This window comes from Rhinoraja longicauda, chromosome 11 (assembly GCF_053455715.1).
Source record: "Rhinoraja longicauda isolate Sanriku21f chromosome 11, sRhiLon1.1, whole genome shotgun sequence".
Classification (NCBI taxonomy): domain Eukaryota; kingdom Metazoa; phylum Chordata; class Chondrichthyes; order Rajiformes; family Arhynchobatidae; genus Rhinoraja; species Rhinoraja longicauda.
In genome coordinates, this window is record NC_135963.1 from 34,101,929 (window position 1) to 34,121,987 (window position 20,059).

General features: G+C 38.8%; 1 protein-coding gene across 15 annotated transcripts in view; it reads right to left on the reverse strand.

Annotated features, from left to right (window-relative positions):
• The window catches only part of lrrc7 (leucine rich repeat containing 7), a 266,336-nt gene that overhangs the window by 88,556 nt on the left and 157,721 nt on the right, over positions 1-20,059 (reverse strand). For all 15 annotated transcript variants that reach the window (XM_078407364.1, XM_078407363.1, XM_078407368.1 and 12 more), the window contains 4 exons: positions 17,875-18,072; positions 15,186-15,303; positions 11,806-11,884; positions 4,698-4,787 (listed from right to left, as the gene is read on the reverse strand). In XM_078407364.1, coding sequence (XP_078263490.1) covers positions 4,698-4,787; positions 11,806-11,884; positions 15,186-15,303; positions 17,875-18,063 — 476 coding nt within the window. In that variant the 5' untranslated portion in view covers positions 18,064-18,072. The remainder of the gene's footprint in view (positions 1-4,697; positions 4,788-11,805; positions 11,885-15,185; positions 15,304-17,874; positions 18,073-20,059) is intronic.

Here is a 20,059-nt window from a genome sequence, read left to right on the forward strand (position 1 = left end):
ATTTCCAAGGTTTCTGGAGCTGGTGATGTCATTAAGCAACAGTGGTACCTCCGTTGTACTCACAGATAGGACATTAAATTGATACATTGAACAGTTAGTCGAGGAACCCATATGAGCATGTATATAATATTAACTAGCTGCCAGAAAATGATAAGAGATCGGAGTCAAAAAATACCTATCTATCTGTTACCATATTAGAGTAAAATTCAAGATAAAGTGTTCGATTGCATAAAACAGAAGTATTCGACTTTATTTGAGGTAAACAGGGAAAGTACACTGGACAGCATTGTTAGGAAAATATATACAAATATACAAATATTGTTAATATTTTAAAATATATACATAATACAGAATAAAAGTGACTGTATTTCAATGGCACAGGATGTGGTGGTGTCAAGATTGATCATGGGAAAATGTTACTGGATTAGCACACAGAGCTTTGGACTATTGATCCAGAGACTCAAGTTCACATTCAGGCATGTGGTCTCCACTAAGACAGCTGGGGAATTTAAATTTAAGTTAATCAATATTCCATGAGATTTCTTTTTTAAACGCTCGATAACATAACAATGATTGTATTGTCATTAAACACCCATCTGTTTAACTAAAGTCTTCCAGGAAAGGACATCTTACATCCTTATTTAATGTGCTTGTTTGTAACCAGATCACCATTATGGCTGATACCTTACTGCACCACTGTTCACAGTGGGTAATAGATGCAGACACCCATGAACAATAAAAAAGTTGTGAAAAAAGATTGATCATTAATACCAGGTTGTTCACTCGTTTACAAAACAGATACATACTACTGGAAAGAAGGATAGGGGGCAAAAGAGGGGAACGTCTGTTGTGGACAATTTGCAATAATTTTCTAACAATTTATGAAGAAAAATCTGTTGATAAAATGTAAAACGAAGGAGAGTACAACAGACCAAAATGAATGTAAAGGCATCAAAAGAAATTGGTCAGGAGCATAAAATAGAAAATGCTAGATCAGCAGTAGCTATTAAAAGAAATGCCAAGCACCAATATATTTACAGCAACCTGGGGGGAAAAATCTAATGATATTTTAAAAAATCGCAACATGAAAGAACCTCAGCTGAATACAAAATTCATCCTTTCTTGTGTTCACACAAAAGATCATAGGGAATATCCCCAACATGAAATTTGTGAACCAGAGTTTCTTACGAATGGTAGGTCGATGAAACTACCAGTCACCAGCCCTGGGATCAGATTATTTCCTCCATTATGTTCTTAAATGCAATCTTCAAGGGATTCAGGAGTGATTATTTGTAATGTGCACCAGATATGAACTGAAATAATGAAATTTCTACTTGCTGTAGCTTTACATATATTAGATGCACCAACAACATTTAATATGCAGTAAATTATTAGTTATTCTAAATAAATCAAACCAGGCTAGTGCAAAAAACAATCTTAAATCTTGCCACTCTCACCTTAAACCTATTTCCCCTGGTTTTTGATTCCCTTACCCTGTGTAAAAGACTGTCTATTTACCTTATCTATTCCCCACATGATTTTATATACTTCAATAAGATCACTCCTAAGCCTCCAACAATTCAAGGAATAAAGTCCTAGCCTCTTCCTATAACTCAGTCCCTCTAGTCCCTGCAACATTCCTGTAAATCTTCCCAGCACTCTTTCGAACTCTTTCCAGAGACCAGGGTGACCAAAACTGAACACAGTACTCCAGATGTGGCCTCACCAAAGTCTTGAACAACTGTAACTCAACGTTCTAACATCATTCCATTATAGATGAGGCTCTCACTAGGGTCTCCTTGATATCCCGCAGCTCCGCTCTTGCTCCCCCTCCCCCCATTCATAACAAGGACAGTCACCCTTGACCTCACCTTCCACCACATCAGCTATCGCATTCAGCATATAATCCTCCAACATTTCCGTCACCTCCAAAATGATCCCACTACTAGCCACATCTTCCCATCTCCACCCCTTTCTGCTTTCCACAGAGACTGTTCCCTCTGCAACTCCCTGGTCAACTCGTCCCTTCCCACCCAAACCACCCCCTGCCCAGGTACTTTCCCCTGCAACCACAGGAGATGCAACACCTGTCCCTTTACCTCACAGTCTTCCCAGGTGAGACAGAGGTTCACTTGCACTTCCTCCAACCTCATCTACTGTATCCACTGTTCCAGGTGTCAACTTCTCTACATCGGCGAGACCAAGCGCAGGCTTGACGATCGTTTCGCTGAACACCTCCGTTCAGTCCGTCTTAACTTACCTGGTCTCCCTGTTGCTCAACATTTCAACGACCCCTCCCATTCCCAATCTGACCTTTCTGTCCTGTGTCTCCTCCATTGACAGAGTGAGGCCCAGCGCAAATTGGAGGAACAGCACCTCATATTTCGCTTGGGTAGTTTACACCCCAGCAGTGTGAACATTGACTTCTCTAACTTTAAGTAGCCCTTGGTTTCCGTCTCTATCCTCTCCCCCTTCCCAGTTCGCCCACCAGTCTTACTGTCTCTGACTACATTCTATCTTTGTCCCGCCCACTCCCCTGACATCAGTCTGAAGAAGGGTCTCGACCCGAAACGTCACCCATTCCTTCTCTCCAGGGATGCTGCCTGTCCCGCTGAGTTTCTCCACCATTTTGTGTTTCCCTTCGATTTAAACCAGCATCAGCAGTTCTTTCTTACACTTTCTAACATCTATACTCATTACCCTGACTGATGAAGACCAGTGTACCAAAAGTCTTTTTTATCACCATATCTACCTATGACACCACTTTCAGAAACCTATGTTCCTGCACTCCTGGATCCCTCTGCTTTACAACACTCAGTGTTGCTCTACTGTTCACAGAGAAGGTCTTGAAAGGTTTGTCTTCTTAGTTAAAAAATAAGAACAATAAACTGTGTAGTAGACAATAGACAATAGGTGCAGGAGTAGGCCATTCGGCCCTTCGAGCCAGCACCACCATTCAATGTGATCATGGCTGATCATTCTCAATCGTACGAGCTATAATACTGTGCAGGGTTCTTTAGCAAATTCTAGAACTGCTACAAATTAATGATGCCCAGATCTACATACTGGGAAGTTGCCACTGCCAGAGTACTCAATGATAATATGAAGCTGGGTCCTTAACCAACCTCCTGTTTCTTGTTGAACATTCATCCTTACATGTGACGTGTTCTTCACCCAGTACTTCTTGTATTAATTTTAATGGCAACCTTCTAAACACATCCTTTCACCTTTCCAAAGAAGTGATATCATTGCTCTGTTGCCTTGAGAAAGTGATGGACTTGCACTTTGTTACTCCTTCAACACCATTATTGGAATCCAATTGAAATCAGCTTTTCTTTCATTTTGTCAGAGTTCTCCTATTCTCAAAATACCAAAATATGATGCATAGACTAATTTAGAAAGTCAATCAAATCTTTAGGCTGTCTTCCCAGAAAAGTTAGTTGGGAAATCCTGCTGGCTGGTCCCCAACTTGGAACCAATGGTCACATTTAGACCGTAATGTTGTATCCTTATGTTTTGATATATTTATGCTTTATTCTTAATTGTTAACAGTATGTTTGTGTTTTCTTTTGTGAACGGAGCACCAAGACACATTCCTTGTATATGCACATGCTTGGCCAATAAACATATTCATTCATTCATTCGTTCTTTTTACCAACATTGACACATTCCAGTGGAGGATCACAAAAGTGACAGAAACCTTCTGGAAGTGAGGAAATTTTGCCCCCAAACATGGCAGTGCATTTAAAAGCTGGGAGTGATGTTATATTAGGTTTTAAATATAGTTGATATCCATAAACATTTAAAAGCTATTCATCATTTAAGGTAAACAATTTAAAATTATTTTAAGTAAGAATAAAGTTAATGTAAAATAACCTAAAATGCAAATAATTAATAATATGAAATTAAAGCAAAATAATTTAAATGGAATTTACCTTCCCCTAGCCTTCTAGTACAAAGCATCACACCCGCATGGAAATCAGTAGAGTCCCAAACCCTGTGATGGGCTCGGCCAGACTGGATTCCACACATAAATTAGCACAGTGTTCAGCAGCAGAGCAAACCAACAGATTCAGCCTGTAAATCTATCAGTAAGTCTGTGATTTGTCCATATATGTATGGGTGCTCCAGACCTGCACTCTCTGTAGAGTTTAATGCCAGAACTAACAAAATTAGCCACCAAAATTTTGCCCAGTAATTTTAAGGCATTGTTTTACAGGGAGAATGAAAAAAATGAAAAAAAGATAAAAGACTCTACAAGTTAAACTAAATTTATAATATTGTTTATCATTACAATCAACAGCAATATCCCCAAATACCTAGGAAAACAGTTTCTCCTGGGTAAGAGGTCAGGATTGCTTATGCAAAATCTGGAAAATAGCCGCTTAATATCTCTGATTTTAACGAATGATGTCTGTTCTCTTTTTATGGGTTTGCATCTGCTGCCCATGTAATCTAAAAAAATTGTGAAATCTGAAGTCCATTCTATAAAGCACCAATGCATGAATTTATTTGGAAAAGGCAGAAGAGGTTTTGGCATGATTTCACAAAAAGCTAGGGCAGTGCAGAGATTCAGTCACAGTTTTCTTTTCAAATGTTTCCTCATATCCATTTCCATTTTCAACAACATCCATCGTTTCCTTTTGATATACTTTCTGATGTAATCATCCATTTTACAAAATAAAATAATTCATTACCTTCCAAAATTAGCTGGAAGAAATTCCAGAAATGCATCATTTAAGTAGAGCTGCATTAAATTCAACAGTTGGGTGAATCCATCTGGAAGTCTGAAATGATTGGAAAAAGATTAATTACTTGTAGTTACCGTAAAAACTATCAGTGAGATTTTTAAAAATGCATGATTCTGAACTTTTTACTGCCTTTGCAAAATTGAAACAGTGCTCATGCTGTGTTTTATCGCTTCAAAATATTCTATTAAGTGGCCAGAACAAACCTTTGCTTAACAAATTCTTGCTGATTACTCAGTAGATTTCAAATTCAGTTACAAGCAGATTTTTTGATCCTTAAAGTTGTTTTTAATTTTTACAGTTCAGACTTTCTTATCCTAAATTGATCTGATGCTCCTCATATTCTCCAAGTGCAAAAAAACCTAAACTAATTATTTCTGATCATTTGTTCAGCCACTGAATTAAAGCAAGAATATATCCAGGAATCAGCATCACAGAGAGGAGCTTTACCCTCAAAGACAACTGGTTGGAAAAGGAGTAAAACACATTAGCTTTAATTTCCTGATCTCTGTGTGGTGTTTCCAATTGAGTGTGAAGGAGTGCTCAATTAAATTTACAGAGTACATACATATTGTGATGATTTATTCACAAAATGCTGGAGTAACTCAGCAGGTCAGGCAGCATCTCAGGAGAGAAGGAATGGGTGACATTTCAGGTCGAGACCCTTCTTCAGACTGATGTCAGGGGGGCGGGACAAAGGAAGGATATAGGTGGAGACAGGAAGATAGAGGGAGAACTGGGAAGGGGAGGGGAAGAGAGGGACAGAGGAACTATCTAAAGTTGGAGAATTCAATGTTCATACCACTGGGCTGCAAGCTGGCCAAGCGAAATATGAGGTGCTGTTCCTCCAATTTCCGGTGGGCCTTACTATGGCACTGGAAGAGGCCCATGACAGAAAGATCAGACTGGGAGTGGGAGGGGGAGTTGAAGTGCTCAGCCACCGGGAGATCAGGTTGGTTAAGGCGGACTGAGCGAAGGTGTTGAGCGAAACGAGCCTGCGTTTGGTTTCGCCGATGTAAAGAAGTTCACATCTAGAGCAGCGGATACAATAGATGAGGTTGGAGGAGCTGCTCTAGATGTGAACCTCTGTCTCACCTGGAAAGAGGTGTTTTTTGTGATGATTTGGCTATTAAATAATTTCTAGAGATTTTGCAGGCAGATTTTTAACACTAGGTAAAAAGCATTTACCGATATCTGAAACAATATTACAGGCATAACATAATTTACATGTAAAACGTTGATTTGCCCAGAAATTGAGTGCATTTGTTTTGTAGAAGATCTTCTTTGTTCATGAGTCCACAACTGAGAAATCTAGTGGACCATAAGTCTGTGAATACTGAAAGTCTTTTTTTTAATCTGTTCAAGTCTTGCAGAGCGTGGAGAGGAAAATACAATTGGTAGGTCCAGCACTAGAATTGGTCGTGAGGGGGATAGGGGAGCAGCTCATAGAGCAGGACAGGTCACACTGAAACAAGGCTTATAGCTGATGTCAAAGGTGATTACCACATGAATGGTATCACAAAATGCTGGAGTAACTCAGCGGGCTAGGCAGCATCTCAGGAGAGAAGGAATGGGAGACGTTTCGGGTCTGAAGAAGGGTCTCGACCTGAAACGTCACCCATTCCTTCTCTCCTGAGATGCTGCCTGGCCCGCTGAGTTACTCCAGCATTTTGTGATACCTTCGATTTGTACCAGCATCGGCAGTTATTTTCCTACCACATGAATGGTCTACAGCTAGCATTGCCAAGCACACATCATTGAAAAGATGGACTGATGTCAAGTGTATTGTGTTCACCTATCATTGAACAAATTCTTATAATTTGCAGGAAGCCTCTGATTTATTACATCCATTTTTCATTGAAAATTAGATGACATGGCTGACAAAAATATGGTGTTACGCTATCCAAATTCTGGGCTCCTATTTATCTCCTGATTAGAGAAGAAACACAAAGTAAATTGGTGGTATTTTCTGTATTCTTCGGAAGCCAATGTTTCTGTGAGTCTCTGTGAGTGAGATTCTGAGTGGTTCTAACAATCAATTGAAGGAGTGGGACAAATGGGGTGAAAATTGATAAACTCCTGTCATGTTTATAAATTTAAGATGAGAAAGGAGAATTTCATCCCATCTACTGCAACACTCTACATTCCCCACACACAACTCTCATAATTTGTTTTAATGTCTGAAGGCTCTTCAAAGACCAATTTAGGTTAGAAATTCTGGGTACAAAATTGGACTGTGACCAAAAACAAGCAAGGAGATCACAATGCACTCCTGTCTTAATTTGCAGCCATTTGATCTGGTATGGCAAAGCAAGCTATTTGTGCTCTCTGCTTGCAGTTAACACTAGGCTGCTTTTCATAAAGGGGAAATGCTCTATTATCATACCACGTGGTAGAATTAGCTGAGAAGTAGAACTTGACCTGCCTGTAAACATGTGCCACAATGGGGAAAATGCATGATCCATAATTCACATACATGTAATAATTTAGTTTTTAGTTTTAGATTTGAAGATACAGCATGGAAACTGGCCCTTTGCCCCACCGCGTCCCCGCTGCCCATCGATCACCCTACACACTTGGGACAATTTACAGCAGCCAATTAACCTACAAACGTGCACGTCTTTGGAATGTGGAAGAAAATCCACGCAGTCACAGGGAGAACATACAAATTCCATACAGACAGCAACCGTAGTCAGGATAATACCTGTCTCTCCAGTGCTGTAAAGCAGCAAATCTATTGCTGCATCACTGTGACGCCCTTTCTTTTATTGAACCAAACAAAAAAAATCTAGCATGTTATCCAATTGGAAAAAACAGAAACCCAGGCAAGAGCTATTCCTGACAACGGAGAGGGGGTGGGGGAGGGCATAAATCACTACATTTTGATTACACTGTACTGGCAAAACTTTATAATTTGCTTTGTTTTGGCTAGGAAGTCCACAACAGCAGAAGTATTTTATTTACATGATCAATACAAATGAATGTAACTTAAGGGACGGAATGGGTGAAGTTTCGGGTAGAGACCTTCTTCAGACTCGGAACATCACCCATTCCTTCTCGCAAGAGATGCTGCCTGTCCCGCTGAGTTACTCCAGCATTTTGTGTCAACCTTCAATTTAGGCCAGCAGCTGCAGTTCTTTCTTACACAATGCAACTTAAGACTTCATTGTACATATCCAACAACACCAGCAGTGATGGGTGCCTTTGCTCTGTACATAGTATACCTATCCAAGAATCCTCCTGACAGTACAGGCCCACTATACATTTTTAATTTAGCACCAAATAGATTTTGTTTATTTTGAAAAATGTACAGCTTATCAGTGTCTTTGGTTTGTTTTATGTGTGGTAGAGCTAACGACAGACCTGCCAGAAAAAGATCCATTAATATTTTCATAGAAAATAAACAGGGAGGAAATTTAGAATTTTGAGCGTGATCTGGACCTCGAATGAGACACTGATCTTGACACAAGAGCGAGAAGATGAACAAAACTTTGAAAGTGATCTGATTTTAGAGATTGATTTAGACCTGGAACTAGATTTAGATTTGGCCTTTGATCTGGACCTTGACAGAATGAGATGCAAGCCTTGATTTTGACTGTTCATCAATGTCCAATTTCCTATCCATTTCGTCACCTCTACCTTTTTCAACATTCGGCTTTCTTGTCTCTATCTCATTTTCCTTTTATTCTGATCTCCTTTAATCTAGATTGTTCTTTGACACCTTTTCTTTTCCTGCTTTTACTATTACTCGTAGTCTTGCTTTCATATCTGTTACATCTTGGTAGAGGAACTGCAGAGAAGTTCTGGATCTTCAGCTAACCAAAGGCAAGGACCTAGGAGATTAACTAAACTCACCTAACTAAACATACCTAACATTCTATTCAACATCGATGGAAATATCAACTGACTATATTGCAACATATTCTCTAATATACATCTTACTCTCTTGCAGGACTAAGAATATATATTATCTTATATAATAGTCGTTATAGATTCCTTGGGCATCACAGGACAGCATTTCTTCCACTGCTGTTTGCTAACTGGTTGCAAGGACTGAGCCCTGATGTTTGGAAAGTTGTTTTGCAAACTTTTGACCAGCTGAATCTTGAACCTTGAGATTTACACCATTCTGACTTGGAAATACATCCTTACTCTTTCACTGTTGCTGGGTCTAAACCCTAGAACTTACTTCCCAATAGACAAAGGAGTACTTTCAACATAAGAACTGCAGTAGTTCAAGAACTCAATCCACAATCACTTTTCTACGTGTAGGGAGGGGAAATGTTGGTCTTTCCAGAATCAGATCCTGAAAATGAATTAAATAAATATTTCCTGGCTTATCAAACTGGGTAGGAAACTGTTAGAAAATTAACAATTCTACTCGTGGCAGTCCCCATATTTTGTAACCTATTTCTGCTCAAACATTATGTTTCTATGTTTGGTTTTGTTCAGGCTTTCTGTGATACTGACCTAATATCCTTTGCCTACTTTGTTTTTCCTTCATGAAATGCACTCTGCCAATACCCTGCTGAAAGATATGACAATGAAACCCATATAAGTGCAAGTAATTGTGAATTGTATTACCTAGCCGTTTATTAAATGTACACCATCATCAATCTTTCATAATTACTAGACCGCCAAAAAGAGGCCGAATCCTGATATTCAGAGACTGAATATTGGTGACTGTGTGTGAGCATGGTGGAGCAATGAACATTAGGTATGAGTTCAGTTAGGTAGGAGTGTGATTTACTGAGTAATATGTGAAGCTGGTTAACACACAACAAAACCTTTTCGCTGTACCGCGGTACACGTGACAATAAAACTAAAGTAAAAAAAGAGCTAGTTGTATATGATGTTTGAAGTTGGAGTAACTGATGCACTCACCTTGATTAAGACATGTGAAATCCATGAATCTCTTACTGTTCTGCATCAAAGTTCCTACCTTTTGTTTCCCTGAAGATCCACAACATCTCCATGGTAACCACCAAGGCATCCATTAGATATGTTAATCATTGAGCACGTTTTATCTCCCATTACTCTTCTAGAATCGTAGTTTTAGCATGCTTTGTCCTTCTCCCTCAGACTACTTGATACATTATCCAAAATGATATTTATATTTTCTACTTGTGCATGGTTTGCTCAAGAGTCCACATTTATTTATTTAGAAGAGTACACATGTAGCCCAGTAGCCACCCTTTTGTATGACAAGACGCAAACATAAATGTGGCATGGATCCTAATGGCGAGTGAGCCATTATTAATTATTTACCTACATAACGAACGATGTAAGGTCACAGTCATGAACAATGAATAATACACCTTTCAAATCATACACAGCACACATAATGTAACATGCTGGCGGTCAATGACACTGTATATGGGACTTGTCTATATTCACAGTGTCTTGAGAACTGCGTCTATGGAACTGATGCATTACAATGGTGAGAACTATATTCTGCACTTTATCTTCTCCTTCGCTCTACCTACAGGTGCTCCTCAATTTACGATGGGATTACATTCTGAGAAACCCATCAGAAACTGAAAATATCGTATGTCGAAATGCATTTAAGACACCTGATCACATGGCTGGAAGCGAGCTGCGGCTCGCTACGGATCGCTGCCATTTGCACCATCGCAAAGTTGAAATATCGTAAGTCGAAGCATTGTTAGCCGGGGAGCATCTGTATTGTACTTGAATTTGGTTTAATTTTATGAAAAGTATTATCCAATCTGTTTGGATAGCATGCAAAACAAAGCTTTTCATTGTATCTCGGTACACATGAAAATAATAAACCTAAACTTGTTTCATCCTTCATTATAGAATATGAAGTCCTAATGTAAAATCAGTGCTGCATGCACATTGATGTCACAGTTTGCCTTTTGCATGCTTCCACCAGGCATTAGAATCTTTTACTTCTGCTCAATATTCCTGTCCAAACCCTAATCCCTTGATTACCTTAATATCCAAAACATTGTTTGAATATACTCAGTGACTGAGCCTGACAAAGAAGAATTTAGTAATATGGCCCTATAGCCAACAAGAGGTTTGCAGAATGTGAGATGATCTTAACAAATCATAAGACCCTGAGTGATGTTGGCAAGATAGATCTGATAGGCAATTTTGTTTGGCTAGAGAACTTAGAACTGGAGGATATTATTTCATGAGAGGCCAGATGAGAAAATATTTCTTTACTCCAAGTTATGATTTTTTGGGGAATTGTCTGCCTCAGATGCAAGTGGATGCTTAGTCATGGACTATATTTATGACTGTGGACAATAGATTTTTTTAAAAGTATGGGAAACGAGAGATTCCTTAATTAACAATAAGTTGGAAAGTGGACAACCTAAAGAATCAGCCAAGATGTTAATAAATTAGGAAGCGCTTGAAGGGGGAGGGTCATATAGAACTTTCCTGTACAGATTTCTTATATTTCTAGCCTACAATAACACTAAATTAGCAGCATAAGCCAAATTGGAGAAGTGTCTCTTAACTACACCAACAGAGTCGTAAATAATTAAACACAGATCCCTAGAAAGCTGGAAAAGTGGTGCGGGCAGGACAGGGAGCGCCAGATCATCACAGCTCTATACATTTTAAGATAGCTAGGAATAGTGAGAAGGCGAAACCCTGCAGAAAGGTACTAAATTGGAGAAAGACAAATTACAATGTTTTTTTAGGCAGTATCTCGGAAGGGTACACTGGGAGCAGTTATTATTGGGCAAGTCCACATCCGACATTTGGGACTTGCTGAAGGGCCATTTGATCAAAATTCAGGACTGGCATGTTCCAGTTATGAGGAGGGATAAGGATGTCAAAGCAAGGGAAATGGATCATCAAAAAGGATCATCAAAACATGTTCATATTCTTGCATTCAGTCAGTTCCCTAATCAGGTCAATATTTTGCTGTCAACTTTGCCCTGTATTTCTGCTTATATCCAGCACCACTGAGCATTTCATTCTGCTGATAATATGAAAAGATATTTTGCCACATTTCGATTTTCATGGAAAAGTTGCACATCTTTTTGCTTCAATCCAAGAAGGAGAGCTACTAACTCACTTGGAAATGGGATTAACACTGGCTTCAATGACCGCTAAGTATTTACAGCATTTAATGTTTTCTGGAAAATCTTGAACACCTGCAGAAAAAATAAAAATAATCACACTTAATGGGAAAACATTGTTTATAAAGGATGTACAATATCTGCAAGATTGAAATATGTTCCAATATTAATAACTTTGCAGGTTCCAAAATATTTCATGCTGTTAGTCCTAATATCAAAAAGATAATTCAAAAGCATAATTTTTAATAAAATGAGCATAATCTTAATAAAAAGAGTAATTCTTGAGGCTTTTTTACTTAATTTACCTTTCTATGTTCCTCATCTTCCTCTGACATTATCAACAATTGGTGAAGTGCCTAGACTGTTCATATGTGGGCCAAAGCATTTACCCCATATATCATCACAGCCAATATTGAAACTGCTGATTTTTCGGATTGAATGAGTGTACCATTGGCAGCCAACATTTATCTCCCATTCCTAATTAACATTGGGAAGATGCAAGCTGCCTAATTAAGCTTCCATATTCCTTTTGGTGAATGTGCTACCACAGTGCCTTAAGATGGGGAGTTCTAGGATGTAGATTGATCTTCCAAATGGGTGTTCTGAAGAGTGGAGTTGGTTGCTATAGAATACTCTTTACCTTTTCTAGTTTCCAAGGTATTAATTAATTCAAGAGGTATGGGTTTTACAGACTGAACCGACATTTGATTGCCTCATCTAGCCCGAACCATCACCTATCCATTTTCTCCACAGATGCTGCCTGACCCGCTGAGTTACTCCAGTATTTTGTGTTTATCTTTGGAATAAACTAACATCTGCAGTTCCTTTTTATGAGGAGTGACTTGCTGCAGGCTTCCTAGCCTCTGATCTGTTCTTGTTACCAATTGTGTCGATGGCTACTCCAGTTCAATTTCTGGTCTACAGTAACTCCCAGATTATTGAATGGGGGTTGGGGGGGGGGGGGGGGGGGGGGATTAAATTATGGTAACGCCAATGGTCCAGTTAAGTTTCTGAACACCCACCCACATGTAGATACTGACATTTGAAGACTCCATCATGGAAATATCGTTGAAGGTCAAGAGAATGTTGCAAGATTCTTTCTTTCTTGACATGGTTAATGCTCAGCTCTTGCGTGGTATCATTGTTGCATGGCAATTTTCAGCCCATTACTGAAGGCAGTGCATGAACAATCATTCTATAATATGAGAAGTTGCAAATGGAATTGAACACCAGCAATCATCTCCTTTTTTGACCCAATAATGGAGAGAATGTATTAATCAATTCATGGCATTTGGGCTTACTTATCTGTCTTGAGGGACATGCAGCAATATCGGCCTTGAATGCTGGGCTTTAAAGGCTCAGGTCCTCTTTTTAATTTTTAACTTTTTAATGGACTGGACGTGGCAGTACTGTAGAACACTGATTTGTTCCTTTGATTATGGAATACTGCATAAAATACAAAGTGCTGGAGTAACTCAATGAGTCAGGCAGCATCTCTGGAGGACATGGATAGGTGATGTTTCAGTCAAGACTGTTCCTCATACTGGTTGGAGAAAGCTATAAAAGAGGTGCGGGCAGGACAAGGAGCACCAGATCATCACAACTGTATACATTTTAAGATAGCTTGGAATAATGAGAAGGCTAAACCTTGCAGAAAGGTACTAAATTGGAGGAAGACAAATTACAATGTTATCAGGCAGTATCTCAGAAGGGTACACTGGGAGCAGTTGTTATTGGGCAAGTCCATATACGACATTTGGGATTTGCTGAAGGGCCAGTTGATCACAGTTCAGGACTGGCATGTTCCAGTTGCAAGGAGGGATAAGGATGTTAAAGTAAGGGAAACTTGGATCATTAAAAAGGATTATCAAAATATGTGGACAAAAAGCAAAAGGAAGTGTATGTAAGGTTTAAGAGGTACGAATTATACCTCAATGCTAGTTCTCTTCCAGTGCTAGCTGAACAATAATCCTGGCTGAAAACTCTACAACAGTCCTAAAATATGGATCAACACAATCATTAATGTAATGCTTTACACTATACTTCAATCTATGATATATGATATGATATTATGGCAGAAAAATCAACTTGTTCACACTTGGTATAATTCACTCTCCTCCTCACCCCCCCTCCCCCTCCCCTTCCAATATCTTCATGAAAGCTTGCACTTCCAATATGGAATGCATGGCTCAATCTGCCATAGTTTAATGATTAACATATGCGCAGAAAAGGCATAGCATAATCTTATTTTCAGGCCAGTGAAGCAACAGACTAAAAGGAAAATATTCCCCGCTAAAAGTGATTTGTTTAAAAGTTCATATTTCTTTTATCGGCAACATCAGACAATAGTTGTCATTTCTGCATCCTAAAAAATATATTACCATAAAAGTATTTAACAAACCTTGCTCTGCTTGTTCACAACTATGTAACATGAAGATGAAAATTACATAAAAATCTTCCCTTAACTCCTCCCTTCCAGAAAAAAATGAACAGGGTATTTCAGATGAGAGGGGAAAGACTTAATAAGAACTTTTTTCACAGAGGGTGGTGTATATATGGAATTAAATGCCAGACAAAGCATTTTAGCCAGCCGCAATTACATTTATAAGATATTGGAACAAGTATATGGATAGGGAAAGTTTTGAAAGTTATGACCAACTGGGACTAGCTTGGATGGGACATTTTGGCTTGCATGGATGTGGAGCAAAAGAGCCAGTGTCCATGCTGTACGACTCTATAACTCTATATGCTCAAAGATGGGAAATAATTTGAGGGTAAGTGGATAGAGTATTAGGCAGAGGGTTTCAGATAAAAATCATCATAAATGAACAGAGCAATTCTGCATGATAGGAATGGAATATGACACTTCCACTGTATTTGTTGGTTTTCCTTCCAAATTGAGCCTCTAAATATTCATGCATAAAGGAATATATTTATGGAAGGATATGAGATTCTGCATTTTCTACATTGCTTTGCAATTTTCTAGGGGTAGCCAAATCATCACTTCATATCAACTCAGAATATTTAATGGGCAGATCTACTCTTCACTCCATAAACAAAGGAATTCCCAGGTTAATTCCTTGGGCTTAAAAACCCAACAATTCCAATCCCATGGTTCTTAAAAAAAACAATAATCTCAATCCCTTACTATTATCAAATGTCAAAACTAAAGCTGTTAAAGTTCTGTGGTTAATCACTCAGAATAGGTTGTTGATAGGCTGACATTGAATTTAAATGAACACATAGGTGACATAAAGGAATATAACTAGCATTTGACAGGCAAATTATCATGAACTGAAGCCTTCAGAAAAGGTGACCATTACAGATGTGGCACGCTAAAAGTAAAACAGTGTGAAAATAGATGTTTTATTCTTACCATTTTTGCTGATGTCTAATTCTCGTAGATTCACCAAGCTGGCAATGTTGGTGGGCAGATTAGAAAGATCATTGTCTGGAATACTCAGTTTGCGGAGGGCTTGGCAGTTGAACAATTGCTGTAACATTGAGAAACAAATTATATAAAATGTTTCTCATTCTCTGCACTTTAAAGTATAATTCCATTATTAGTAATCGCCATGGATACTAGTTTAGCGCCTGTAGCAACATTAAAATAAAATTGAAGCATGCTTCATATCTATAATTTTATTTCCCTATGGATTATATTTGTGATGAAGTTTGATCAAAGAATTGTGCTTTCTTTTTCCTTAAAAAGCATTCACATTCACAACCAATGAACAATATTTTCAGCACAGAAATAAAGTCTGAAAGCAGGCTGCTTGATGTTCCTTTGCCAGTGATATTATTAATTGTTTTACATTATTATGTCACTTCTTGTTTAAATTGCAATGAGCACAAAAATAAGGGAAGAGCTACATTCCCTGTATTCAACAAAGTCGGATTATATTATTTCATACTTTACCTAAAATGTCACAGTAGACAATCTACTTTAGGTATGTCATTTTGAAGTACATTATAAAATAATCAATTTAGATTTGTTAAGCGACACAGACATTGTCATATTGCACACCATATAATTCAACAATGGAAACATACAAATTATCAATAGCTAGATGTTAACGATGCTGGCTAAGAGAGAGTAAGTGACTTCAAATTCAGGAACATTTCATAAGATGAAAACATCTTTGAATGAACAATGCCTTTCAGCTATTGTAATCTTATTCTTCCAAAGCATTAAAACGTCTGGCCAACAAATTAGTCCAAAAAATTATGTCCTTTTTAATCAAATAGTGTAAACGACCGAATTCCCTGTGGAAGTTTTGTTCTTTGGAAATTGGAGTGGATAATCCATCCGAATGCTGAGAAAATTTCACATAATATTTTATACAATTGATGATATTCCTGGTGTTCTACGAGTATTAATTACCTATTGACAGAAAATGTGTCGAAAGCTAGTGACTTACAACTTGCCATATTAATTCACATTAATTTACATAATGCTGCAAGTAGCAAACAATGTGAAATTCGAAGTACACCCCAGAATATCATTCTTTCGTGTTAATTTCTATCTATCTACCTATCTACTTTTGGAACAGATCAAAGCTTTTGTGAACTGGTAAATGCAGTTTTGAGATTTCTCCCTGACTGTGGGGCAAACAATGAGTCATGGGCAGAGGGTGTGATCACCCTGCTCCAGATTTATGGCAGGTCACCCTTGGGATTGTTGCTATATTCTTGCTGCCCTTCCCATTTCTCCTTTCTGAGCCACACCTTTGAGCAACAGCACCCCATTGATCAACTCATCTCTCCGGTAAATTACTGCTAGTATTTGCTGAGCAAGCACCAATGTCCAGATGGGTTTTAACATTTCTTAAAAGGTGTCAACTATTATAAACAATGCTTAAAACAAGCATATTCCTTGTGGCAACCGGCCGTGGTCTGGCATTGTACTAGTCAAGTGGTATAACTAAAGCTGACAGACGGGAGAGATGTTGATTTGGACCACGTATGGCGTCGAACCAACAAAAGACTGGAAGAGGCTACTGAATTGGCTCCTGTTGTTGAGACAGCTACTTCAGTAAATGAGCCAACCGAGGCTGCATCGGATAACAGCAGCAACTGTCCCCTGCACCAGCTGAGCACGAGGATATCCGTAAAGAAACGGCTCCCCTGCAGGGTCCAAGAGGGTACATTGGCCATTCAACCAGTACCAGGCTCGCTATCATCATGGAGATCCTTCCATCGTTCTATGAACATCTAACATTTGTTTTTCCTCTTTTACATCATCTATGTCATAGATTTCTATGATCCCATCTGCCTCGTACTGTTTAGGGTATTGTACTGTTTAGGGTATTTATTTTATAATTCCCTCCTTAAACTCCTTTATCTCTCTATCTCTCTTTCCTTTATGACACTGCTCTACATTTTTTTCACTTTGTTTTATCGGTCAGAATACGGAATCAGCAGCAAACCATTTGCTGACCTTTGGAAACGATTTCAATTTACCAGAGAGTGATTAAGTTGGATGTTGAGAGGTTGGGAATCAGGAACTAGAGGGCATAGGTTTAAGGTAAAAGAGGAAAGATTTAATAGAAACCTGAGAGGCAAGTTTTCCCCAGGGCAGGGGAATCATGAACTAGGGGGCACAGGCTGTAGGGGAATTGTGATTTAGAGGGCATAGGCTTATGGTTAGAGGTGAAAGGAACCTGAGAGGCAACATTTTTACACAGAGGGTGATGGTTAAATGGAATGAACTGCCATAGGAAATAATTGAGGACAGGACAATAATAACATTCAAAAGACATTTGGACGGATCCCTCAATACAAGAGGGATACATGCAAATGGAACTTGCACAGTATGTGCAAATTGGGCCGAAGGGCCTGTTTCTGTGCTGTATAAATACAATCAGGTCCTTTCTGCCTGTCTAATGTACTTCTGAAATTCAGTCTGGATTCTCCATATGACTTACATTAAAACAGAGGCAGGTATGCATAGAAGTTGGTTTATACGAACAATAACTAGCTGCCCTGTTAATTTTCCTTTTGAAAAGAAGCTTTAAATTGTCGAATAACATTTATAGAACACCATATGCTTTTTTTCCCCATACTTTTGGGAGCTCTTCTATCTGATTTGCATCCAAGTAAAGTTCTTCCAAAGATCGCTCAAAATTGAATATCTCCTTTGGTACTTGTTGAAGGCTGCAATGGGAATAATCCAGTACTGAGATGACTTCTTCTTCACCCCGGAAACATCGGCAGGGCACCAGGCGGCCAATAAGTTTTCTCTTCGTTGTCATCTCCAGATGCTGTAGTGCAATGAGAGAAGCAGATTTTCAGTCAGTGAAAAAGAAACTATGGCTAGCAAACTAAAAGTAAAATACATAAAATCCAAACAGTATTTTTCAAGCAACTTTCCTTCATTTCTTGAAGGTAGGAGTACAGAACGGAAACATGCCCTTTGAACAGCCTTGTCCATGCCGACCAAGTTGGCATATTAGGCTGCGTTTGTCTGCATTTGTCCCTTTTAAATTGTCCAAAGGTCTTCTAAAAGTCCATATGGTATCCACTGCTATAGCTTCCTCTGGCAGTTCATTCCATCTTCGGACTATTCTCTTACTGAAAAAGTTGTTCCTGAGGTCCATCTTGCATCTCTTCCCACTCTCTGAAATCACTCTCTTCTTACATTAATCCTATGGCCTCTAATTTTTGAATCTTCTACTCTGGGGGAAAAAAACTGAGTTCACCTTATCCATGCTCCTCATGATTTTGCACACCTCAATAATGTCCCAGCCTCCTACGTTATCAAGAAAAAAGTCCCAGTCTATCCAACCTCTCCCTATACCTCAAGCGCACAAGCCAAAAATCCTGGTGAATCTCTTTTGCACCCTTCCGCTCTTGTGCCATAGCCCACTTTTAATATCTCTCCTATTGTATTCTAATATCTCTCCTATGTATTCTGACAATCATAAAAAGTGATTGTTATCACACTATTCAGTGCAATCACATTACCAGAGCGTACATCAATCAAAGATTGCACTTGAGGGAAATATCAATTGATAACTAATGTAAAACTTTAAAGTAAAGCATTCCCAATGATAGTTATAAATCACTTTTACTAAAAGCACCGCTATTCCTTTTAGCACATAAATGTAACGCAGTTTCAAATAGCAGCTTCAAATTCCTGAACATGAACATCTCGGATGATCTGTTCTGAGCCCAGCCCATATTTGTGATCACGAAGAAAGTGTGCCAGTGGCTCTCCTTTCTTAGAAGTTTAAAGACATTCGGCATGTCACCAAATACTCTAACAAACTTCAATAGATGCAATTCTAACGTACAGCAATGCAAGATGGTACAGAGAGTGGTGACCTCAGACCAGGCCACAAGGGGCACAGCCCTCCCCACCATCAAAACTAAGTATCCCCTCAAGAAGATGGCATCAATTATCTATCATTATCTCGTGCAAAGGAATAATCTTCCTGGCCTCCTTCCCCCTGAGTTGGTTACTGAGGTATAGCCGACAATTGAATTTTGGCATTTAAAGAATCAAACAATAATATTTAAAAAATGATTTCCAACATCTGCAGTTTAAAAAAAAAATTACTAGTGAATATGTAGATTTTTTTGTACTGTTAATTTCTGTAATACTTTCTCTTCATCATTTCAATTACATTCCTGAACAATGATCTGCATTTTAGGGTTCTGAAGGAATGAACAGCATGTTTCTGTTTTGTACCCCTGCAAAGGGTTGGAATATAAGGAAGATCTGTTGCAATTACATGGAACTTTGGTGAGGCCACACATTTTATGCTCTCCTTGTCTCAAAAAGGATAACAATGCCTTAAAAGTGTAGTAAATGATCATTTAGAAAGTTAGGTAGAATGATTCTCTTTTCTCCAAAGCTTTGAAGATTAACAAACTCCCCACCATCGAAAATATCTACAAGAGGCGATGCCTCAAGAAGTTGAAATCTATCATCAAGGATCCCCACCATCTGGGCTGTGTCCTCTTTACACTGCTACAGTTGGGTAGGATATGCAGATGCCTGAAGTCCCACACCACCAGGTTTAGGAACAGCCATATTTGCACAGAGGTAGAGCTCCTGCCTCACAGCCAGAGACCCAGGTTCAAACCTGATCTCGGGTGCTGTCTGTGTGGAGTTTGTACAATCTCCCTGTGACCGCATGGGTTTCCTCTGCGTGCTCTGGTTTCCTCCCACATTCCAAATACATGCAGGTTTGTAGTTTATTTGGCTTCTGTAAATTGCTCCGAGTGTATAGGATGTGAAACTGG